This window comes from Ruditapes philippinarum, unplaced genomic scaffold (assembly GCF_026571515.1).
Source record: "Ruditapes philippinarum isolate M1 unplaced genomic scaffold, ASM2657151v2 ctg320_1_1_1_1, whole genome shotgun sequence".
Lineage (NCBI taxonomy): Eukaryota > Metazoa > Mollusca > Bivalvia > Venerida > Veneridae > Ruditapes > Ruditapes philippinarum.
In genome coordinates, this window is record NW_026854213.1 from 97,880 (window position 1) to 125,436 (window position 27,557).

The window sequence follows — 27,557 nt, forward strand, 5'->3', positions numbered from 1 at the left end:
TAGAAATTATCAAAGGGTAGCCGAAAAGTTCTGGCTGACTTTAATACTGTAGATACAACTATAAACTTTGTCATTTGACAAAGCTATCCAGTTTGCTTTAAACGTCAAAGGTCAAACATTCTACTTAAATTCCTATCTGTGATTTAAATAATGCTTTAGAGGTGCATATTAGGTTTTCCTTCCTGCCGTAAAGCTGGAAAGTCCCCATATTACTTATCCAGTGTGAATTAAAACAAACAAACAAAAATAACCGGAACCAAAATAAAAAGGTAAATATTCATACAGAATCTGGTAAGACTAGGTCATTTAAAACAATGACCCACAGATAGAATAGTAAAATTAAATTAGAAAAAACCTTGTAAAGTTACCCTAAATAGCAAAATGCCTTTAATAGACATACCCATAGCTGCAAAACTTTCACTGAAAATATGTGCCAATATCTAGATTGTTTACAAGCTTAAAACTTCAGCTGTCACCTTGAGATAGTTATTGTATTTGTAAAAAAATTGTATTATTTCTTTCTTTCCAAGGATGAAAGTGGGAACATGAATCTAAAGGTGATGGCACAGAGGACAAAAAGGAGAAGGTACGACTATGAACGTCAAATAAGACCTGGGTTCTCCGCCAAAAGATATCTCTCCACTTGGACGAAAACTTGGGACGATACAACACTAGAAAAAGTTATCAGTAAAGGTACGATTATTATCAAAGTATATTAAAAAAAAAACTATTTGAAGTTATTGATTTTGAAACTGACAAAAAAGGCATAAAAAGTAATTGAAATTGTTTTAATGTTTCTTATTATTATATCTTTAATCTCTGTTTTAGATATGCAGTCAAACTATATATGTTGATAATTAATATAAATTTGCTAAATATCAGAAATTAACAAGTGATAGGAATTTGTCATAAAACCAGATTTTCTGATAATATTTTAAATGTTGTAAAAAAAACAACAAAGGGCCAAAATTATCCAAAAATGATCAAATCACAAAATCCCAGACAATAATTATGCACCAGGGCACTTTGTGTCAACAGTGCATAGAGGAAGTAAAATTGATTACACCTGTCTTAAGATTACTACACTACCCACACCATGGTGTACATGTTCACCAGTCTTATAACTATGGTTTTTCCTTTAGTAATTTATCCTAATTAGAACACCTGATATGTCAATAAAAGAAAAAAAATCTTTTTATTTACAGGATATTTGACAGAGAAGTCATTATTTTATTACAACCCACTTCTACCTCATCTGTCACGAAGGTTAAATGATGACCTCTCACATTACCCCACCCCCTACAAACTTATGAGAAGTATGCTGATGTCACCTGGTAGTTTGTCAGGCTACACTTTCTACAGAGTGAGGCCGGAGTCACAAGAAACAGGTAAACATACCCAATTTCTTATGTTTCATTTTTAAAGATGGAGATTTCCATGGCTTAGTATTTTTATTTTTTGAAGAGGAAGATTTCCATGGATAAGTATGTTTCATTTTCAAAGAGGGAGATTTCCATAGCTAGATATATTTCATTTCTGAAGGAGATTTCCATTGCTAAGTATATTTCATTTTTGAAGAGGCAGATTTCCATGGCTAAGTTAAATTTCATAATAACCTCTGGGAGACAAAAATTTCAGGTGGGATGTGTTGCTCGGGAGATTAAATTTATTGTGAAATCATTTTGGAAGATTTGATACAGTTGTTGTATAGAGGTTATTGCTCTAGAGAGGGTCTCTCTGTAGAGGTTGCTTGGTGTTCATTTGTATTCATGTTGTTACTGTACTTCTTTATTTTGGTTGATTGGTATTTTTGATAAGGGACTTTGCCAAAGGTAGGGGAAAAAACATACATTAAATTTTAATTAATAATTTTTTGCAAAAAGCTTAGAATATATTACAGTGAACCTTCAATGATTTTCTAAATAAAAGCAAGATATGAAATGAAATGTGCTTTATGTTAAATTTAAAGTAAAAGCTAAGAATAACATTGGCATTAAGTAAAATCTAAAGTATATGTTAGACAATAAAGTGTACATCATATCAACTGAAGAGGCTAAATAAAGCAAAACATGTTTTGATAAATTGTGTTGGGTTGTGAATTGTTTTATCATATCCTTTATGTAATGTAAAATTAAAAAATACTTAGAAATCTTTATGACATAATGAAAAAGACAGTTTAAGTTTGCAATAAAATTAGTCTTTTAAAGTTACTATTGTCATATTACTGCCCTTAGCCCAGATTTCCTCATTCAACTCCAATTATGCAGAAAAAATACTGAAATTTATATTCATAATATATAAATAAGGGAGATGATATTTTCAAAGGGAGACAATATTTTCAAAAATATTTGATGTTCTGTTACAGACTATATAGATATATCTGAAGATGAGGAAATGAGATCCCTCGTAAAATCTCGCCAGGCTGGATCTGTCAAGGTCGCTAGTGTGACAGCAGACGGTCAACTTAAAGAAGCTATATACGGACAGTTGGACAGACAGGCTCAGGCCGAGGTGTTGACTGACCTTCTGGTGAAAGGAGCCGTCCATTATGCCATGAAAACCCAGCAGGTCAGTTGAAATCAAGTTTTTGACTATCTCAGAAGGAACTCCACTGAGGTTCACATGTGTTCAATAAATAAATTTGAATCTCTTACGTAGATCAGTTGGGACACTTAAAACAGAAAAATATACAAAAGATAATTAAGAAGTATATTAAAAAATGAACTGAAAATCATTAATTATGCTGTGCTTTTCTTTTCCCAATTTGAAACACTTTCCTAATTTTGGGTCATTTTTCACAATTTGAATAATTATTTCACCAAATGATCTGATATTTTACGCACAAGCTTTTGATTTAGATCTTCATCTATTGGAACATTGATCTCGAACAATTATTTTCAGTCCCGTCATGCCAAAAACCTCAGTGAAGCCCCTTTAAAGAATACAAAGCTATATCTTATGAAATATTTTTTATAAAAATTTAGAAATAGTGAAATATTGTTGTTACAATTCACAAGTTTATGGTTGATTCTCCAAAGAAATGTAAATTTAAGTTAGAATGGCATTGTTAATTAACACACATGACTATTTTGTGTAACATAATGACATAATGAAATGTTCTGGAACATAATATTGTGCTGCTGCTTTAGTAGGGTGTTAAGTGTTTAACAATGAATTTATACATGTGCAATAGGCTCTTAAAGAAACATACAAACATTCATGTAGTTCTTTAGATACAAATACATGTATTTTGGAAAAAAATTCAAAATTTGAAAAATTATTTTATATTAACTTGCAGCAGATACACTTTAAGATGCCCGAGTCTTGTTTGCTTGTTTTGCCCAAAATATAAGTAATCTATGTATTTTTTTTCTATTTTTTCCTATTTATATAACTTGCTATTTTTTTTCCGATAAAAATTACAACTTACCACTAATCATGCTAAAAATGTACATTGCTTTAAACATGTTATATACAAAAGCTCAGAATACAACACAGCTACAATTATTTTGGGTCAGAATCAAAAGCATTAAAATTAAGTCTTTTCTACCAGATACATGTAGTTATATATTTTGTGGTTGTTAGATGACAAATAAAAAGATTAAACTCTGAAACTGTATATTTTAGACCTCAACCTATGCCACTTGCCTGATTAGCCAAGTGGTTAAAATTACTGACTTACTGTCTCTTGCCCCTCATCACTGTGGGTACAAATCTTGCTAAGGAATTTGAATTCTTGCATATCAGACTGGCGTTTCTGTGAATTTTACCCATGCCGGAAATTTCATCTGGCAAGGGGAGGTGCCAAATGAGTCGCCTGCTGTACAATGGCACACTTAGGATGACGTCATTTTACCGTTATGAATGAAGTTGTAATTCATACGCTGTTGTAAGAAAGTAGTTACGGATGTAATGATATAAATTTCCATTGAAATTAAAAATAAAGAATTTTAGATATAATGGAATATGGTAGAATATGTAAGAAAAAAATATGTGTCATATGATTGTGGTTCGGATCGGAATAATTCTGTCCCTCGGTCACCCACCCATGGGCGGTAACGAGGCTTGCCAAGTTACCGCCCATGGGTGGGTGACCGAGGGACAGATATTCCAATCCGAACCGCAAAATATGACAGATATTATTATTCCCTAATGTGAGTAGTCTACTTTAAGCATTATTATGACACAAAAACCGTCAATATAACTGAAGGCCAAACTAAAAACTAACAAAATCAACTTAGATTTGTTCATCATATTTTGTAATTTTTTTGTTCTTTTTCAGGAATATGTTGAAAGAATTGTTGAGGAACCTGAAGAACTGTCTGACAGAAAAGTTGTGCCAAAATTTGACATGCGGGATGCAGTAGAGGTAAGTCTTTAAGGTTAAAGTCTTAATGCAATGCTTTCCTACCAAAAATTTTCTAACACCGGCCAATATTATTTTTTCACAATCTTCAGTTTCAATAATTTTTTACCATTTATAACCGAAATTTAGTACATAGCGATAAAGGTTGAGTGATTGTAAATAAATCTAATGCCCAAGATTTTGATAAAATAACGTTTAGGAAATAACCGATTTACTACAATATTAGCTCATGTTAGATTTTATTTGTTGGGTAAGCATTACAGTTACACTTCCTTTAAACTCCTCCACACAGCATAGATTTGTGATGTTTGATATAAGTTGATGTAGTGTTTTGGTATTGACTGTAATTACATTTTGTGAAAAGTTGGGCAATTGAAGTAATCCATTGATATTGGATTTTACATTTGGTTTAAATTGAAATTAGAATCAAAACATGAATATTTTGAACATTCATTCATTCATTCACTCGTTCATTCATTCAACATTCATTCATTCATTCATTTATTCATTCATTCATTCATTCATTCATTCATTCATTCATTCATTCATTCATTCATTTATAAATACTTTGTAATTTATTTGTTTATTTATTCATTGCTTTATCTTTTCATTTATTCATACATTTTGAAATTTTACTGTTGATAAGGTTTTATTTTATGTTTCTTACTGTAGTTAGTGTTCGATAAAAATAATATGGAGCTAATGTGATGATCTTGTCAGACCCCTTAGCTCAATAGGGAGAGCATCAGCTTTGTTTTAATAATAAACTAGACAGCATTGAGAAAAATGAAATGAGCCGCGTCATGACAAAACCAACATAGTGGGTTTGTGACCAGCATGGATCCAGACCAGCCTGCACATCCGCGCAGTCTGATCAGGATCCATGCTGTTCGCTATCAGTTCCTCTACTTGTTATAGGGTCAGTAAGCAAACAGCATGGATCATGATCAGACTGTGCAGATGCGCAGGCTGGTCTGGATCCATGCTGGTCGCAAACGCACTATGTTGGTTTTGTCATGACATGGCTCAAATGTTCCAATCTGTTGCAGGTATTGTTTAGTAATTTGTATTTTTTTGTATGAAGGGTAAACAGGGATTTCTTTGTGGGTTAGGAATTTCCTAATTTAATGTTAAGATACTGAAATATTTTAGATTTAGAAATTAAAAGTGACATTATGCATAGTGCATAAAAATTATGTTCAGTGAACAGGTAAAAGTAAAAAATAACATGACATTACGTTAAAATTATGTTCCATTTTAAATTTAATTTCAAATCAATGATCCACATGACCAATGGCAATTTTCAGAATGTATTGGTGAATTGTTCAGTTTGTAAAAAGTGTAGGGCAGTCTATTTATAATATAGTTCATTTCTTATTGTATAATAAACATTTTTCATTAATTTATCAAATATTGGTCAATCACCATTTTAAAATGAGTCGATCTTTTGAAAAATATATAACTTAATTCACCTCAATGTGACAGCAGAAGAAAATGAGCATAAAATGTCACTATAGTGAATTTGTCTATTCCTTACCTATAGTTTTGATAAAATAATTACATTAAAAAAAAAACTTCAAGAGATTGTGTGTTATCTATATCATTCTGCTTAGAAGGTAATCCAAAATCTAATATTTCAAGAGTTGGGTATTAGTTTTCAAGTATGGATCTATAAAGATATTGACATTAAATTAAATTCCGCAAGTGACCTTCCTTGTTTTTTTATAGTTTTATATTTTATTGATATATAGATTTTTATTATGTTTTTAATCTCATCTGAGTGAAATGATTTGAAGTATTAAATCAACATACCCATGTCAGGGATAGAGAATTATTGAGAATATTGAATCTTTATTGCTTTTTTGGTCATTTACTGTTAGATCTGCATTCTGTCATGTGAATAAGAGCTTTAACTCAAGAATTTTTTTTAACCCTATTCCCCAGACAAGTAAATTACACACCCCCCCCTTAACAATTACATGTACAAGTACGGGTGGTTGATATCTCTACCCACATACAGTGATATTCTATTTCTCTTGCCACATGGGATGTTTTAATTGCCTCTACATGTAGGAATGTTTATGTTTTAGTTTCTTCACCCATAGTAGACAGAAATAATGTGATATCTTACCCTTCCACTATAGAGTGATATTTTACAATCCCTTCTCCACAGAGGGTTAATAATTGGAATCCCTTCTCTAACAACAGGGTAATTTTTAAATTCCTCTTTCCCATTCAGGGTTTTAGTAATGTCTTTCCCCACAAAGGGATATTTTAAAATCTTTTTCTCAATAAATTGATAATTTTATCCCCCTGCACCTGACAGGGATATTTTAATTTCTTCCCTAAACACAGTGATACAGTTTGTCATGCAATTTCACTTGTCCATATCTAAGATTAGCACATTGTTTTCACTCAAGTCTTAATTTAAAACTAAAAGAAGTACATTTTATAATTCCCTTTTTTCCCAGCATAAAGATGAGCTTTCCTCTAAAAAAAAAAGCAGTCAGACCAGTGTGTTGATGACCATCTCTATAAAAACCGCTTCAGAAATATCTCCTGTTATAATTTTATCTTGCTTTATTTTTCGCATTTTATACTGGATGCAAAAGTTAATCACTTTTGGTCCCAGCATGGTATGGGTTATTGATAGATAACATGAAGGGTAGTAATGTGGCCAAGTGGTTACGGTATCTGCCTCTCATTTACCCAGGGACCATGGGTTCGAGCCTTATTGGGGTCACAATCATGTTTCCTGATGGCTGACACTGGTTAGTTCCAGGAGAGATGACTTAATAAGCTTCAAGTTCAAATGATTTTTTTTTTACAATCAAGCATAATTTATTTTTCCTACTAAACATATATGAACAAGTTTATTAATGTAACTTAAATAACTTAATTTGGAATGCTGAATAAACATTTTGATTAAATACTAATATAAACACAATAAATATTTGTTCTAGATATAAATAAATATATTATTAATTTATTCATTCAAGCTATACACAGATTAGGAATAAAATGATTTATACCTGTTTGTTTATATTGCAGATTTTTTAATGATATTTTTACGCTCGACTAATTGGAACCGATAAAGTGTTAATGAATACACTGTAATATAGTATATCACAAATATAATACAGATTGAAGTTCTTTATTAGTATGTTGATATCCGTGATAACATTTTTTATGCATAATGATCCCCTATGGTCTATACATGAGCCTAATTAAAATAGTTGGTCCAATATACTGTAGATAGTGTATCTTTTTGTAAGTAATAGCAGTTTGAAATACGGCATTAACGATTTGTTACTAAAAAAACACAACAAACAGGCAATTAGCAGTTACGAAGACTGTATTTTAGGAGTTGTTTAAAGCTTTGCACAGTATAAAGACTGTATTTTAGGAGTTGTTTAAAACTTTGCACAGTATAAAGACTGTATAGTAGGATTTAATTAGAACTTTGCCTGAGAACTGAAACATTTTATTTTGTTATCTAGGTAATTGCAAGGGTAGATAATTTATACATTTTTACTGTTGGTAAATGTTTAAACTTAATTCAAGCTTAAATTGCACAAACAAATTTTTTTTCCATCTTTAAATTCCGAGTATATTTCTTTAACATTTTTTGTATAATCTTCCATTTAAATGTTCACTAGCTGATTTATATAAGAATTTAATTTTTTTTTCATTAGCTGAGTTGAGTTCCTTGAAATCAATAAGCAATTACAGTAAAATAATATTAGATCTGCAGTTGTAATTAAACAGACGAAAATAACTAGTGCTCAAAGTTGAACAGTTTATAGTAATAACTTACAGCCTGCTTTACAACAGTGTGGGAATTTGATTATTGTTTAAGAAATAAAAAAAGGGTGGAAATATGGGAGTTTAAAAGGCTTTAAAAAAATCTGGATTTTGTAAATTAATTATTTAGTTGTGATTTTATTTGTAAAATGCCAGGATGTGAAAACTGTTGGATAAAGTATTAATTATTGTTTACATTGGATTTAATAAATGAAATAGAAATCTTGAATTTATTCATTTAGAGTTTTGATAACATGCAGATAAATGCATAACAAATTGATAATTTGATATAATCCAGTATAGAGGTTAATTCGGGTTAAAACCAATGTTTGACAGGAATAGAAATGGCTGTCAGATAAAAGGAAAATGAGAATTAAGAAAAGTTGAAATCACATTTTGATTGATTTGTACAGAATGGTTTGGGAATGCATTTTGTTCTGATCTAATGCTTTAAGCTTGTTTATAATGAAAGTTTGTACTTTGAAATTGTGATGTGTCATTGTCAGGATTTGTTAGATATGATGTGAATATTTAGGATAAAAAGTGTTATAATAGTATGTGTACCATTTATATTTAATATTTGTGGATTGTTAGAATTTTAGCATTTTTTTACTTCTTTGAAATTGATACAATTTTTCGATTACTCACTGAAATTAAAAAAAAAGAAGATAGTATTAAATGTATTATGCTTCTGTATACTATAAATTTAAATAGATGGGCTTAATATAGTTGAGATATAAAGATAAGAAAATACCTATTTTTTTATTATAATTTTAAGATTTTGATAATATGATCTTAAAAATAGTAACATATAAAATTATGATGATGCATAAATAAATATACAAGAATTCAAATGAATGAACTGAATAAATTATATTATATAGATTTTACTATAATAATTGTGCAACGTCGTAACACCGGTATTTGCAGTAGATCAAAACAAAGAATTTATTTAAGTTTGGTTGTATAAGAAAGCTATAAGCATATAATTATAAATTTCCTCTCAAGTCTGTTTCTGGAACAAGCCAGAAATAATCAAGTATGAAGTTTTCTAGCTCAAGCATGTAACAACAGCTTGCTCCTGTGAGACACAGGGTTTGAACCCACCTGCCAGCACTCATGAAATGAAATGAATAAATGAGGTTGTATATGAAATAAGATCTTTAAAATTGTACTTTAATATTCTTGTACTTTAATTTATATATTAATATATTTTCACAAGGACTTGTTTATAACTTCATATAAATTACAGTAAATGTATTTTGAATGGGAAAGTTTTCATATGCAAATACCTGTATAAAATTGATACACAATAAATTTTGTTCTTAATTTTCCTGATAAGGAACATGGATATTTAACTTAAAATAATTTAAAAATTAAATTAAAAAACCATTAATACCTGACTAAAACAAGTTGTTAAATTGTGATTTGTAATATTTCAATATTTAAATTCCGACATGGAGTAAAAAATACAATTTTATCAGGTTTTTCGGTACAAATACATTAGCCTATATAGTAATTTTTAGCACTTAAAGGCAGATATTATTATGATTATTTCAAGCTGAAAACATTAAACAATTTGAGATGTCAGTCTTTAAAGTAATTAATAGCTAAGTATTGACAAACTATAGTTGAACCAATCAATAATAAAGCTTAGATTTAAATTTAAACCTTTTAAAATTGGGGGGGAAACCCAAAAATCGATTATAGCCTTAAAAGCCACCCTTTATATGGGAAAAGGGCTGAAAACTTTCACTTGGATTTTTTATTTTTTTTTCCTGGAAATTTTGGGGCTTTTTTAAACATGATATTGGATCTTTTGGGGGCTTATTTTTACTGGTGGGCACAAGGGGGGCACTTTAGTAGAACTGTCAAACTTCTGTTAACTTAGCTAGGGTGGATTAATTAAAAGATGGCTAAATCCTTTTACATGAAAAAAAGTTCCAAAAGTCCTTTTTTGGGATTTGAAACCCCCTTTTATTTTTTCAGGAGGGAAAATTTGGGTTTTAAGTTTAAACAACACAAAATAATAAAGTTTTTCAGTTATATTCTTTATGGTATATTGATTCAAAGTTTTCATCTCAATTTCAAAATTTTATACATTTTCTTAGGATATAAACATATTTTTTACTAAATTATTTTTTTTTTGAAGATTTTATTTAATTATCAGTAAGGAAAATGCCACTTTAAACGGGACATATAATTGTGTCAAAGCAAATGATGAAGAAAGAAGGGCAAATAATCATTATAAAAGCTGCCAACCTCTTCAAGGTACTTCAAACTTTAAAAGGTCAAGAAAAACAAACTTTATTACAAAAGGAACCGTGACAGGGCTTAAAAAGTCATCGAAGATTTTACTTTTAAGTTATAGAAATGACTTCATTACCTGCATTATGGACAATACGTACATAAATGTGATATCGCAGAGAGTAAAACGGGGCATTAAAACTAGACCGTTTACGAGAGTGATTTATTGACATTTGTATTGTAGTAGTAATTCACTTGACGAGGATTATACGTTAAAAAGATGTTTTGATAGTACCTTTCATGATTGGTTCAAATATTGGATTGATTTTTACCATGAAAATGAACCGCAGGTTATTAGTTGGACCTTAAAGCTGCAATGATTGGACGATTAATTTAAGTCAATATACTTATGATCATGTTCACAAATGTTTTTTTTGTTGTAAAAGAGTTTCTGTGTATTGTAGATATATTAAATAGTAACTGATTCTTTGGATGTAAATTAGGAAAGAAAAACAAAATTTCAAATTTAATTTGGATTTTTTTTTTCCATTGTATGATATTGTGACAAATAATTGTTATGAGGAAATAATTATTATAGTTAACTATAATATCTATGAGTGAATAGATTCTGTGAGGAATTAATTTTGTGCTTTGGCATTTTTTGAGAAATGAAGTACCAGTAATTGAGCATTATTAATAGAAATAAGGAATATATTATAGTATCATTGGCAGTTGTAGAGTATTGCCCTAGATCTATAATAAGGAATACAGTGTTTTGTCAGTTAAAAGAGAGTCAATGAGAAATAATATTATTTTTTGGCAGTTTTCTAAAAGTATGAGGAATAGAGTATTTTGTCAATTTAAGAGATTAGTATGAAAATTATGAAGAATATAGTATTTTGTCAATTATATGAAGAATATAGTATTTTGTCAGTTATATGAAGACTATAGTATTTTGTCAGTTAAAGAGTGTTTTCTATGGCTAAGAAAAATATAGTATATATACAGCATAAGCTTGTTTGAAAGTCAATTGCTTTTTCCATATCTGGATATTGATGTAATTTTCCCTTGTTAGAAATATTCAATACAAAGCTACTGATACCTAAGGTTAATTCTCTCTTAATAAAGATTGTAACACTTTGATATTCATAAACGCATGTTCTATAACAAGAAAATACATGTAAATGGATTGATTTCAGGAAATTGGTGCTATTAACTTTTCCGATATAATTTTTAGAAATCGATGGAAACTTTCTTGTAACCTGCAGGATAATGGTTTAATTCATAGGTTACCGCATTTAAAGCAGCATGCCTGCAGATTCATGCTAATTTTCATTAAATTTTTAAAAATGTATTTAAAAGTCAAATATTGTGAAATGAACAAAGAAAATAATTTACACATTGCAAACAGCTAGCACTTGCAATCCACGTAAATTACCAAAAAGTGATAAAAATAGACAAAAATAGCCCTTTCCCGTTTACTTTGTTAGGAATGCAGTAGAAAAATGGTGATTAATTCTGCAAAATCGGTCCTTAACCCTTTCGCTGCCAGAGGGTTATTTATTTATTTACTGTCACTGATCACCTATTTGCCAGAAGGTTTTTTAAGAAATTACTATATTATTAATTAATATTATTATTATTATTTGTTATAAGTATTATAATAATTATGTATGTTTCCAAATAATGCTAGTATAATAATAATTATTGTTGATAGTATAATTATCTATATATTTATTATTATGATTATTATTATAATTATTGTTATTATAAATAGTATTATTATTATAGAAACGGCAAAAGCCGTCCATATGGCAAATACGCCGAAAATAATAGGAATGGCATATGCATATGGCAGTGAATTTAGGGTTAATCACATATAACATGTGAATTATTACTTATAACTCTCAAATCTTTTTATACTTTTCTTAAATTTTTGTATATTTTTCTCAAAGTTTAATTTTCTTGAAATATTTTGGCTCACCTGGAGACATTCTAATTTGAGCTCAACTATCGCGTCTATGTCATTGAATGTATAAAAAAATATGAATTTTGGTAAAAGTTACTAATATCAAGACAGTATGGTATAGCAAATGTAAAACTTCATACATGCAATTTTAATGATCTTTTCTACAGACAGAATTAAGTGCCATAACTCTTGCTGCCTATTTTGTAAATCCCTTGAAAACTTTGACATTTTATTATAGGTTCCAATAATTGCCTTTTGTTTTAACGAAAAATTATTAAGTTGTGTACCATGCCATTGAAAGTTTTTAACAGAATCAGTTTGTAACATATTTTGTAGAAATATTAAAGTCAACAGATTTTTTTCCTCTTTTAAAAAAAGGGACATACAGAATTGATTGACTGTCCGTATCATCTAAGCATAGATAATAGCTTAAACAGAAAATTTATCATTTATTATAGTTACAGAATATGATATTGATGAAAGATAATGTTAGAAGAGGTCTTCAAACTATAAAATAATCAGTTTTAAGCCACCAGTTATTCTTGAAACCAGGTATATGTTACCGAATTATCGTCAGTGTGATTTTAATCCAATAAAATGAAATATGATAAGCAAATGGAGATTAATGAAAAAGGGAAGTAACCAGTATATTTTTATAAAACTATAAGTTACCATATGTTTAGATAAGAATTAGTGACTTTATGGGTATTATACCACAGACATGATAATGTGGGAAGGTTACAACATACAGAAATATAACCTGGATATACCATGATGGATTTATGTGACATGTATTTTGTTTGATTTAATTTAATCTGACCTTCAATGCGAAATTATTTTAGACATATTAATGTGAACAAAAAGATAAAAATATGGAACTTACGGATTAATTTTTTTATTTTTTCTCCATTTAAAGCTGCATGTTTCCAGATGAGTAAAAATATTTCGAGAAGTAAACAATCTAAATTAAAAAATGTACTAGGATTTTAAGAAATGTAAAAAGATTCAAGATAATTTAAGTAATGATTTACATGTGCAATTGATGATTGATTTTGCAGCATTTATGATATTTTTTCTCTATATTTCTATGGCGTGTCTGTCACTAAACGCAGTAAGAGCTCAAGTTTTGCATATCACCTGGGGTCAGTTGCTTTTATTATTTTTTTTAACCTATATGGTTGTTGTTTTTTTTAGTGAAATATTTTTTTGAAGAGTGTGCACAATGCAAATGTAAAAGAGTAGTCATCATTTTATATAAATTTGTAATTTTGAATATAAAGTCATTTGTAATGAAGATCTCTAAATTTATTATAGCAATTAATGGTATGTCATAATATTACAATAAAAAATCTTAAAAGTTGTTAAATAATGAAACAGTTACATAAGATTAATTTGTGGATTTAAGTTAAATGTGGCAAATATATTGATGTAAATGCTATATTCAATTAGTTATAAGGTTAGTTGAATATTAAATTTTCAAGTCAAGTTTAAAAAGTGTATGTGTGTGCAGTTTGGTGTCTTTGTAACGGAAATGCCGACGGAAATGCCGACGCTATTATAAATCCCCAATTGATTTATTGGTACTTGTGGCTTACCTATGCACGTATTAAAAGATATACAAAATTTTGTATTATAGAAATGTTACAAAATAAAACAGCATGTGACTATTATGCTAATGTTATTCAATATGGGTGTTTATAGGGTAAACACTTGCAATGTTACTATATGCGACTACGAGTAATTCAAAAATTGATCAATCTTCAAATTAACAACGTGCTTAAGTAGAATATATGAAATGCAATCAGTTTGAAACAGAAAATATATATTTTTTTTTTATTGTTTTTTCTTTCTTTGTAAATTACATTATAAAAGAAAAAGTGAAATTTACAAAAAATGAAATGAAATCTTTACACAGATAACATAAGTACTTGAATTTATAGCATTAATGGTTGTAAATTAGTAATATTTTTATATTTTTAATGATTGAAGAACATGATACCGGACTATTTCTATCTCCAAATTTGAAGAGCAATTTTTATTTTTCAAATCAGAATATGAAAACCAAACTTTTGACTTTACTATTATGACAATTGGAAATGAAAATTACAGGAAAAGTATTAACTGAATCATTTGTGATAATGTGAATGTGTAAATATATCTATTATTTAATAAAGAAATAAACTATTCTTGGAAAAAGATGGAAAAGGATTTTGGAAGCGCAATGAAGGATATATAATTATACTGGAATAAACATTGTTGGACGTTTACTTTATTTGAGAGAAAAATAAAACTATAAAGTTAAAAGAAAACTATTAAGTCATTGTCTTAGTCATTTGATAGAAAAATATAACAAAGTTAAAACAAAATGACAGTGGCAACTTTACCACCCCTACCGAGGAAGTTTCTGGTAGGGCCTCGCTACAAGGCAAAGTTAAAAAAGACGCACTGTTATAAACTAAGACACATAGTAAAGGAGGATAAACTTAAGTTGAGGAGACTGGGTTCAGGATTTTTTCAGCCAGTAACAATGCTTGACAGTCAACCCGTCATACTGGACAGTCTGATACTGGGTTATCTGTTGCCTCGCATGCCGGTAAATTTGTGTTTTGTTTCGATTTATTATATTATTTTTTATAAACAGCAATTCATTTGATGTTATTACTTTTATTTGTTTGTTCTTTCACCTGTTTGTTTGTCTATTTATGATTCATTCATTCATTCATTCAATCATTAACTAATTCATTTATTCAATCATTCATTCATTTATTTATTCATTCATTCATTTATTCTGTTCTTTACTTTGATGATTTATTATTTATTTATTCATTCATTAAGTTACATATAACATACTTTCATTCATTTCATTACATAAGAAATAGTTCATTTAAATCCAATTCAATCAATCAATCCATCAATCAATCAATGACCCAACCAACCTATTGACTTTAAGCTATCTATTGATTCATTGATCAAGTTATAATTTTGATTTGATTGTTTATTTAATCAATTATTAAATTATTTAATCATTTATTCGCAGTGATACTCAATTATCCCATAATGTTATAAATATGTTCATGGTATTCATCAATTAATGTTTATTGTTAGTACATATTTTTATTTTGATCTTGAAATTTTATCATTTAATGCTTTATAATAAAGTACAGTAGTAAGTTGAATATTGATGAATATTTCTGTATAATGACGCCATTAAAGGGCTCAACAGACCTGTGCAGTTTGAATAAAAAATGGCTCTATTTTTTTTAACTGATCAGTTTTATTTGTTTCTATATTTGGTATAATACTATTTTGTAATTCTACAGTCCATGCTACAAGCCAATGATCAGAAAGGAGTTCCGCAGCAAACGTTAGATGCCGAATTACCGGAACGTGATGATAGGTCGCAACATTCTGGTTCATTCAAGGGGAGCAAACTGGGATCACATCGTCTTCATCCTAGGGATAGAGGTATGATGAAAAAGCAGTAACGATTGCTAAAATTTTGCATGTGCAAGTTGTTTTATTTCATTGACCCTGAACCTGTTGGAGCTGAAAGTGATGTATTTGCCACCAGTATAAGAGTCACATCTCCATGATGTCAGACCATTGCTTTATACTGTTGGTTTAACTAAGGCTCAATTTTGTAATTTGATATTGAATTCCCTAAAACATAAAATGGACTGTTCTGAATCAATAGGTGGTGGGCAAATACATTACAAAATTCTGGTAGGTAAAGGGTTAATGAAGAATAAAAGATGATTGAAATATTGTGTGTGTCACTTTAAGAGAAAATTGGAGATTTTTTAATCTACTAGGTAAAAGCAAATAAGTGGAAAACAAAAATTAAAAAGAAAGAAATATTAATTCACTTAAGCATTGGCCTTTTAAATGTCCATTGAAATAAAAAAGGAAGAAAATGTTTATTAAAAAACTAATTTAAAGAAAGAAAATGTATATGCATACAGGTTATTGAAAAATAAAAAGACATAGAATTATTTAAAAATATATATGGATCAGAATTTTTGTTAGACTTAACATTTTATTCATGAGTTTTTTTGTGTTTTTTTTAAAGTTCTGTGTATATTATTATATCCCAACATCATAATTTTCTTGTAAAATGCATGTCACATTGATATACTGAATGAAGTGTAATTTCCCATGATAGTAACAGTATTTACACTACCTTTATATAATATGCATGAAATTTGATTGTGTAATACAAACATATATACAAAGTTATATTAAAAGAATCTGTCTTGCATTGTTATTTCATATAAACTTTAACGAAATAAGTCCTAACAGAAAATGTTGCTATGCATGTGAGCCTCAAGCAGGCTTACATGTACGTAACATTTTTTTCTTGGCAATGTTAAATTCTCGTAAAACTTTATATAAACAATGACAATGAATGTCAGATTCTATTTATCACATGACTATTTTATAATTGTAAAAATCTTGAGTTTTGTAGTCTGTCAATTAACAGCTATTAAACAAGGTGTACAAAAAGAAATTAAACAAGTTAATTTATTTTTATAAGATTATGAATTTTTAATTCAGGGCCTGTAAAATCTGATTTTGACTTTCCCAGACTTGTCTGTTTGTATGTTAAGTATTTCTTTTTTTGTCTGTATGATATTTATATAGTAAATTCTGGATTTTTTTTACTTGTCTGTACATTGATTTGGGATAACATGTGTAATACCTACATTTTGTTTTTGGATTCCTGACTTTAATGGAACCTAAAATTTCAATTGGTACACTCTTTATGCTACTATATCAGAAATTGATTTTGTTTCTATAAGACTATTATGCTGTTTGCCAAATGTTTTGAATATAATTATTTAAATAATTTTGTGTATAAGTACTTAACACTCAATATTGTAGTATACACTATATGAGAGGGATGTTGAATTTTTTCATTATCCCTCATGTACAGACTCGATCAATTAAACCGAGTCTGCAATTTTCATGTAATTTTATTGTGATTTATGCTTCTGAGTGATCCCCCTTTCACCAGATCTTTATAATGATTATTATATATTGGATTTAAAGCACAATTATAAATGTCATGTGGTAAATACGTAATATTAAGTTCTATGCATGAAGACTTGATTGTGTAATGTTTTATGTGTATGATATTGATGTGTAATGCATGATATTTTCCCATATTGCATGGTTTGTGTTTGTAACTAGGTCAAGGTGAAGGTCAGTGGCGGGATGATGCTTCCTCAGGTAGTTCAACAGGTGCTCCGGGGCCTCTACCTACAACACACGCCCCCTTGCCTCCCATTGGTCAAACATACACTCAGTTAACGCCCATTGGCGAGGCAAGTAGAGAGCACACCCAAGCCTTTTCACTGCCAGTGAATGGAAAAGATGGTAGGTCAAATCAACCCTATTTTAATGCTAAATTTTTACATTATTTTATTAAGATAATTTACATATTTTTAGACCAATTTAAACATGTTTATGAACATTTTTTTTTGTTTAATTTTACTTTTAACCATTTCATTACAGTATAATTTACAGTTTAATACTATAATATACATAATTATAATAGTCATGCGTTGACAAAAATTATATCATACTTAAATAATTCAATTTAAGGCTCATAATCCTTTGCTATAAAAATTAGTAATGAAATTTATTAATATGATTGTTCAGGACAAGAAGCGCCTAGTGTTCATTTTAATGCTTAATGATTTATCTACAAAACAGCTCTTGCTTTTAATTATATGGTAATTTTGTGGAAGTTTAAGTCTTTTTATGTTTGAAAAAAAAAATAGATCAAGAAAATATTCATTCAGTTATTATCATTTTCTCACAGTGAATAAATTTTAAACAAAACGTTATCTAGGATTTGTCAAGAACGCTTTTTACTAAGAAAATATTGTTCATAAAATTATGTTAAACAATTATGTCGCTTAACATTTACATGTAGTATTATTTCTAACAATGCAGAATCAGGTGTATTGAGATCTTGTTGAAAAAAAAATTAGATCCTTCCTTAATCTTAATAGTGATTACAATCATATAAATTAGAACCGTTTTGCACAAATAGCATCAATGATCATTATTATTACTAATGGTGCTTTATTACCAGTAGTAGGGATAATTAAAGATTACAGTTTATTTATAATTATTGCATGACATACGTATAGGTGTACCTCAAACTGCACAAACGGCAGATAGCATGCAGCCCCAAATAGGCGTAACCCCCGCCACACCTCAGACTCCTGCTTACTCAACCGAGGCCCAAGTAGGGGTCAAAGGGGTCTCAAAAGAGCCCACGTTTTTCATGGAAGCCCCTGTTGAGGAGGCAGAAGTGTATGAAAGTGAAGGTAGTGTTAATGAGTGAGAATAAAAAACACAATACACACGTGTCTCTTAGAATAATAATGTCACACTGTTTAGTTAAATGTTGTTGTGTGTTATAGATTGTGGTAGATCTTGTCAGCACATGAGTGTACATCCTGTTTGTGACTTTCACATAATGTTGTTATCGTCGAGTTTTAGAAAATAAAAAATCATTGTGATTAGATTTTTCAGTTATGATTTTTTTTTTTATTTGTTCTAATGTTCACATATGTTAAGTACTGTGCTTGTACTGTGTGTAATTTGTGTCTGGAAGATCACCTTCACTATATTATCTTTTAGTAAAATGTTTATTTTGTTTAATGTTATTTTGTGTTGAACCTTAAATAATTTTAGAGTTTATTGAGTTATATTATTTCACTTTTCGGAAGAAAAATGGGGTTCTACTACTCACTGCAATGGGGCACTATGTTGGTATTACAATTAAACTTAAAGTTTTGTGTGCAACTTCTTGTATAATCTTATAAACCTTTAAATATATTAGCTTTTAACTTCGATATCATATAATTTGGGGTCTCTTACCAAGGACCATTACTCTAGCAAAAATTTTAACTGATCTTTGGAAAATTCCTGGTTCAGGTTTAATTTGTGCAACATTATACCAGTCAACTCTATTGATGGTTTCCACATGATAATTAATTCATATCTTTGAGATTGTAAGTTAGGGCCATTTTCAAAGACCCATAACTCTGTCATGGATTTGAATGAAATATGGCCCACTGTGAATTTGAAAAATATTTGGCTTTTGTTCCACTGGGCCCATTACTGTGTTATGTATTACATGAAATCTTCCTCTAAATGTTTGTTGCATTATCCAGGCTCATTTACTACCAAGCACTTAATTAGAAGAGTTGACCATTCTGTCCTACTGACAGCTCTTGTTGATATTCCAGTCATATTGTGGATGTTTCTATTAATAGATTTTGAAAATTAATTGGATAGTGATACCAATTTTTAGCTCGACTTTTCTATGAAAAGGGGAGCTATCCTACTCGCCCCGGCGTCGGCGTCGGCGTCACACCTTGGTTAAGTTTTTCGTACCACCCCACTTTATTTCAGAAGTATTACAAGTATGGCTTTGAAACTTACCATACTTGTTCACCATCATAACCTCCATCTACAGACAAGAGTACATAACTCTGTCAAGGTTTTTGACAGAATTATGGCCCTTTTTTGACTTAGAAAGTGTATTGAGCTTGGTTAAGTTTTTTGTACCACCTCACTTTATTTCAAAACCATTGGAGGTATTGCTTTGAAACTGACCATACTTGTTTACCATCACGACCTTCATCAACAGACAAGAGGACATAACTCTGTCAAGGTTTTTGACAGAATTATGCCCCTTTTTGACTTAGAAAATACATTGAATATGGGTAAAATCCACTTATTGCCTTAACCCTTTGAGATATTGCTTTGAAACTTTTAATGCTATTTCACATCATTACCCCCATCTGTACGCAAGAGAAGGTAACTCTGTCAAGGATTTGTTTTTAAAAATTAAGGCCTTTTATCGACTTAGAATCTTGGTTAAGTTTTTAGTACCAGTCCACTTTTTGACTGAACTGTTTGAGATATTAATTTGAAAGTTGGAATACTTGTTTACAATCATGATTCCCAAACATGTCCAGGAGAAGGTAATTCTGTCAAAGATTTTATTTGAATTATGGCCCTTAACTGTCAATGTTTTGTATTATAGGCAAGCACTAAAAAACTTAAAAAATCTAAAAAAATTCATTCCTATCCACTTGTTCACTTTACCATAAATTATTATTATCACACAATTCAGTAAAATAATTCTTCACTAAATATCTTAATGCTCATGGCCATTGTTCACTTTAAAAATACAGAGATTCTTGTATTGCCTTTTACTGCAAAAACTTTTTTTATTGGCAAGCAATAAAAAAGTCGAGCGCGCTGTCTTACGGACAGCTCTTGTTATGAAAGTTATTATCAATAGGGAGGTTAAATTGTTTTCCTACAAAAGCTGATGTGGGTGGTCAAGTGGCCTGAATATTTTTATCTAAATCCACAAGATTTTTAATGTCTTACTTTTAATATATTGCTTTGTAATGTAAAGTCTACCATAATACCATTTAAACCTACCTTTTAACAATGTGGCCAATTTTTGTCTAGGTCATGGGTATAAATAACTTAACAAATATATATATCTAAATAATAGTCGAGGTTATTGTATAAGTGTAAACAAACACGTATACTAATTAAAATAGTAAACAGTCACATATTGCAGTTGTTAAAAAAGGTAAACAAAACCAGTTAATATTGTAAAAGAATATTCAAAATCATTGGTAATTGTAAGATCTGGGAGTAAACAAAAATTTTAGCATGGCTTTTATTAAGAAAAGTAGACAAAATGGACGATAATAAAATGAAAAGTAAACAATGAATATTTATTTTCTGATACATGTGTTAAGAAGCAATGCAGGTACCTGTAAATTATTTAAGGCACTTTGTTGTTTGATATATAAATTATTGTTTATAAAATAGTATTGGTGCTATTCAAAATAATTCAAAGAGTGACCTTAGTGAAATTCCTGTATCAGAACAGTTTATTAAAATCCCATTATGGTAGAATGACTTACAGTTTTTCAAAAAAAAAATTTAATGACATAGCATAATTAAAAGGAAAGTGATCAAACTGGCTAGTTTGAACATGGTTTTCACAGCACTATATGAAAACATTGGTGTGCCTCCGTTGTGTGTGTTTGCTAAATGTCTGAGCAAAATATACCTGCATTAAATGAAAATAGTAGACGAGTACAAACTCTGCAGAGAAACTATAATACCCGTTTTGGTTGTTGCTGTCAGAGGGGTAAATGCTCTTAGTGAGGTTAACCCTTAACCTGTTGAATTTCTTAATTGGACTTTTCCAATTTCTATTTTGGAACAGTCCATTATCAATTTTAGGTATATCAAGGTGAGAATTTTTTAAGTTGGCCAACCCAGTATAGAGCCTGGCCAGATTGCACGAATGTATTTTTGCCTTCAGCAGCTGGTATTTAAGGTTAAATTTATTGCAAAGTCTTTCTTTATAGTAAGAATTGATATGTTTGTTATAAAAAGGTGAAAATTGGTGATATTGGGTTTGCATTGTATGTCTTAACTCCTGAGTGTGTGTGTCAAATTTGTGTTGCATAACATTTTACAAATATATTTTTACAAACAAAATCATACTCTGATAACATACATTGTAATCATTTAAAGTGATATCATTAAAAACAGATTTCTTTCATTTCCAACTTGACATTTTGATAATGGTATTATTCACTTTAGTACATGTCATTGAAGTTTTATCAGTGTAATATTTGATGCTTTTGTTTTGTAATATACATGTATATATCACCAATTATTATATCCATGCTTTTAGTATATATTTAATGCATATTAACAAAAAAGCTAAATGTTGTTACATATGTATACAAGTTCATATTTTGCAGCTTAATTTTGATGTTATCTTTATGCAAAATCTTTATTTGAAATTTTAAGTTTAATTCGCTGCATTTAACAATATCGTAAGCTTTTTGTGTGACAAACTTGAACTTTATTAAGTTATTTGACCTTGAACCTTTGTCTCTTTGTTTGTAGATGATGATGGTGAAGATTGGGCTGGTCGTAGAATGGTGGAGAAACACATTGACCAGAAGGCGCCAAGCCTTGATACTAGTGATGACAAAAGGCGGACAGAAATGTTAGAGAAGCGAAAAGCCCGGGTCTCGGCACAGAGCCTTGACCTTGAAGGTAACTTGGAAGTTTAAAAAGTAGTTGTTTAAATTAGATAACTCTTTCAGTAATTGAAGTTTCAATAATGAGCTAATTTGGCATTATTTTCAAATTTGAAAGCTCTGAATTAATCATGCTGATGTCATCTTTATGGTGTTGGTGTGACATAAAATACAACCCCGCAAAACATGGTTGCTGAATGTTCAAAAAGGTTACTTTTTATTTGCTTAAGTCTTCAAATTAAAATGGATAAATATGGATAAAAGAAAAAGAAAACACATACTGTCAAACGGCTGAAATGTGTAATAACTCTGACTCTTTCACTTTCATGACATTTTTATCAGCAGTGCTGTTTGCTCAAGTATTACAAATAAATTTAAAGAGCACTTAAAGAAATTAATCAAACTTTTTAAGAGTTTTTAGATTGTGTGTGAAGTATTGAAAATGTTAGAGAGATTGACTTCATTGTGAAGTCACGTAATTGCAGTATTTAGAATGAGAAATAAGTTTTTTTTGGAATGTATTAAAAAAAAGTTCTCTCTATTACATAGAATTTATATAATTATATTCTTGAAAATGTGTAAAAGCTATATCTTAGAATGAAATATTTTTTAAAAGCGGTAAAATCATTATGTTTCAATAGTTTGGTTTTACTACACACCAACACAGATTAGGTCATATAGGGCCAAAACAGAAAAGGCTCATTTCCGGCATTCAAACATCAAAGCAACGCCAATGGTCAAAACCATTCCACCTGCTTGAGCTAAGAGATATATAGACACCAGTTATTCAAACCCAATTTGTCACCAGTCTTACATTTAACTCACATTGATAAATGGTGGCTGTAATTCTTATGGATCAATCCTTAAAAGGCAACTGCTGAGCCACAAGGGGCCAATTAATTTATCTAATGGAAGATTCCTCAAAACAGTTGTAACATAGAATGTTTTACTTAAAAAAGTGATATATGATCTGTGTAAAAACCAAACAAAAAAATAATCAACAGTGTAATTTGTTAGTTCATTTATTTCACTCCACAGCAAAACAAAACAAACAAACAAATGGGAAAGATTTGGTACATCCATATTATAATGATTTATAAATTTCTCAGCATTTTGTGCCATATTACTTATCATAGTTAAGGTCGTTGACTTCAAACCACTTACCTCTCACCGCTGTGGGTTCGAATCCCGACAGGGACTTTGGATTCTTTCATGTGAGGTCAAGCTATCCAGCTAGCTTACGGAACGTCGGTGGTTCTACTCAGGTGCCCGTCCGTGCCTGAAATAATGCACGGAAGGGCACCTGAGGTCTTCCTCCACCAGTAAAGCTGGAACGTCGCGATATGACCGATACTGTGTCAGTGTGTCGTAAAACCCAAAAACAAACAAACAAACTTATCATAGAATATTTCTATCTTTGTAAAATTAGGGAAAAATCCTAATATCTGCTAGACTTTGTAATGGCTTTTTAAATATAAAAAGGTTCATGCCAAGCTGTTAAGGGCAATAAAACAGGGCAATAAAATTTAATTTATATCTTGCTTTGTTTGGAATAAATTTCAACTTTTATGGTCATTCAAAATTGGACACTTAAGATATAATTATGGTCCACTTAATGCATGATTTAAATGTGTAAAAGATTTGCTCTAGGGTTATTTGCTGTATGTTTTTATGGTATTTTTTCAAAGTTTTACGTGAATTTAATTCTATAATAACTCATCAATTGTGAAAAATGGATTAACACTTTAGTATATAGTGAGAAATTAGAAATTGTTTGTTTTATACATTTTATGGTATGGGATATATTTAATATAAATGTTCAAGATTGATAATAAAATTCTTGAAGAAGGAAAGTCATTTTCAGACTTGTTTTTTTGTTGAGAAAAATACTAGTACAAAATGTAAATTTCCATGATAAGATTAAAAAAAGATACCATTTCTTATTTACATGATTGTATTATTAAGAAAAAGTTAAAAAAATTAAAAGTGATTTTCCGTTTATTAAATTTAAGAAGAAAACAGGAAAAGAGGATACTTTTATCTGTGTTGACGTGCTTAAAGTAAATTGCATGTACAAAAATTATTCGAACAATTATTTGAAATTGGGATTTAACAAGGATATTAAATAGATATGAAGGCTCTATACGCGCGATGGAAGTCTATGCACAATACACAACTGAAAAATGGTAAAATTCTGTTAATTGTTTTATATTATAAACTTGCTTTGTAGTTTTGAGAAATTTATCAAGTATTTAATATAGCACAGTTAATGAAGGATGAGATAGCATTTTAAAGCAGGTACTACAGGACAATCTCTACAGAGTTACATGGTTTTGATATATTATAGGGATCACTTTTCCATCATATGTCCGTCTATCTGTCTGTCTGTCCTTCTGTCACAAAACTTCTCCAGACTTAAACTCCTCAAAATTTACTGAAGCAATTTCATCCAAACTTTACAGGAATGATCAGTACAAAGTCTAATTGTACATATCTTCAATATTTTCAAGTTCAATGATTTTTGTTAGAGTTATAGCCTTTTATTTAATGTTTTTTATTTTGAAAGTTTGTCCGGACTTTCTCCTCTTATACCATGTAAGCTGCTTCAATTTCAATGAAACTTTACAGGATTGCATGGTCAGTAGCTCAATTACTTGTGCATATAACACAGGTTTTCCGGTTATAGGAAACTGCTTTGCCCTGTTAAGGATTTTTGTGTTACTCTTGCTACACAGTAGCTGCAACATGCAATTGGCTATCATGACACATATGATCACTGATTGCTCTTGTTATAATTTTTATCTCCCTTCCCAAAAGTGGCAGCCATTTTGAGGGTCAATATTCTATTAATGTAATTGACAAAATACATCACTATAAACAGCTTATTTACTTGTGAATTGTCAGTTTCTTTTATACATATGCAGCAAAGTATTATTATAGAAGTAATATGTAAAAGATTTTTCATCAGTTCTCATGAAGACAATAGAATTATTAGAGAATCTTATCTTAAGCATATGATATTGGGAAAGGCTCTAAGGGAGGTTATAACTGCTGTGTGAAAAGCATTTCTAGTGAATTCCTACTTTAGGAATAATTGCTACCATTGTTATAAAGAGGTAATTACTCCATGCAGGGGTCCACTCTGTAAAGTTTGCAATGTACATTACTACAGTATTATTATTATTTACAGAGCAACAGATAAGCATTAAAAGTGAATTGGGTATTACTCCATCATTTCCTTTGGAATTGGGTATTGGCTCCATTTAATTGGATATTCCAAAACTCGATACCCTATGATTTCAAGATCAATTGGGTATTCAATTATGAAGATATAAATTTTATGGTTTCAATATCAATAAAATTTAAACGGTTTTAAAAAGAAAATAGGATTAACAATTTACTAGAACTTTTCACAATTGTTTTATTTCTTATATAAAATGCTCATGTTATATTTCAAAATATATTTAACAAATTCATTTTCTGACTGATTTTGTATTATTTACGAATCATTTTCCCTTTTGCACGACGCCGTATTGCTTTCAAAGCGTCTATTGATACAGCTGGGACCTACTTATTGACGGTCCGCAAAATCAACGGTCTCTGCCAGTCTATAAAGACTGTCGACCTGAGTAGACAAATCGACGGTCTCATGCTTTATTGATATGGCTTAGTCGGTCATTGGAGACCGGGGACCGTCGAAGACCGGACACCGTTGATTAGTTATCATTGATTCGGGAATATTCGGATAGCATGCATATCGATAAAATTTGTCCAAAAAAAGCCGTACGACAGATTAATCTTGCGGTGATGAAAATGACAATACGCACGGGTTTTAAAGACTGTGATTGCGTATTCTATTTTTTTTAATGGGTTTTGATATGCATTCTTTAAAAATCAATTGCGTATTTTCTAAAATTAATTGCGTAAATACGCAAATACGCACCTTATCTGTTGCTCTGTATTTATATTGCAGGTGCACCAGCAGGTGCGGGCTTCTCCAGCAGTGACAGTGTGGGGCCTGGTAGCACACATTCTTCTGGCTGGTTACCACCTGTGCATAAACAACAATGGAAAGGGAGTCAGCAGAGCTTGAGGAGCCATGGATCCCGAAGAGCATGTAAGTACACCAAAGGATTTGAAACTAGGTTAATTTTGATGAATTTGCACAAAGCATAATATATGAAATGAGGTTGTATTCCCAGTATGATGGTTAATGTTGTATGTGGAATAATTATCTCATTGTAGTTTTTGTATGCTTATATTGAAATAAAGTAAATATATTTATATTATCAGGTAGTTATAATGCAAAAATGTCATAATTACGTACAGACTAAAAATATATAGATTATTTGCACTTACAAAACCAAGAAAGAAAATTTATTCGCACAAATTATTCATTAGGTGCTTGTCTATATATGTAATGCTGTTGTCCATGTGTATTGTGTATTTGAATCAAGAAATTCAAAACAAAATAAAACATTTTCCATTAGGAAAATTTATATCCACATCAGGTATTAAGAAATAGTGAGCAGGGTGCAATTTAGCTTATAATCAGTATAAAGTCTGGCCTGACAGCTAGCACCTTAATGTCATCTGACTCTTAAACCCTTGATCAAGTCTTATTTTTTGGCCAAAGGCCATCTAAAATCAGTTCCACTTCCTGTAAAACATACAGGGAAGAACTGAATATAAGAAGAATTTTCATTTGTCAATTTAAATTACAAAGTGAAATTTGGGAATCGCATTGGCCATTCTAAAATAAAATGTAAAGGATAGTTCTTACCATTCTAAAATAAAATGTACAAGATAGTTTTTGACATTTTAAAAAATAAATTATGTAAAGGATAGTTCTAAAATAAAATGTACAGAATATAATTATGCAAGTTAACCAGTTTTACTAAATTGGCCATATTGTTTTTATTAATATTCTACCAAATAATAATGGACTGGGCCAAATTCAAAGCAAGATAAGTCCATTATACAGATTTAGGAGTGTATGGGTTACAAAAATTCAATTAAACTTGTATTACAAATAGATCATTTTTTGTATGTATTTTGA

The 27,557-nt window shown here is 29.9% G+C and overlaps 1 protein-coding gene across 1 annotated transcript in view; it reads left to right on the forward strand.

Moving 5' to 3' along the window:
* Window positions 1-27,557, forward strand: part of LOC132739455 (uncharacterized protein KIAA2012 homolog) — a 61,231-nt gene that overhangs the window by 3,803 nt on the left and 29,871 nt on the right. The window contains exons 4-12 of the mRNA XM_060727175.1: window positions 531-693; window positions 1,206-1,388; window positions 2,366-2,568; window positions 4,283-4,369; window positions 15,707-15,851; window positions 17,577-17,762; window positions 18,545-18,724; window positions 22,362-22,514; window positions 26,472-26,615. Coding sequence (XP_060583158.1) covers window positions 531-693; window positions 1,206-1,388; window positions 2,366-2,568; window positions 4,283-4,369; window positions 15,707-15,851; window positions 17,577-17,762; window positions 18,545-18,724; window positions 22,362-22,514; window positions 26,472-26,615 — 1,444 coding nt within the window. The remainder of the gene's footprint in view (window positions 1-530; window positions 694-1,205; window positions 1,389-2,365; window positions 2,569-4,282; window positions 4,370-15,706; window positions 15,852-17,576; window positions 17,763-18,544; window positions 18,725-22,361; window positions 22,515-26,471; window positions 26,616-27,557) is intronic.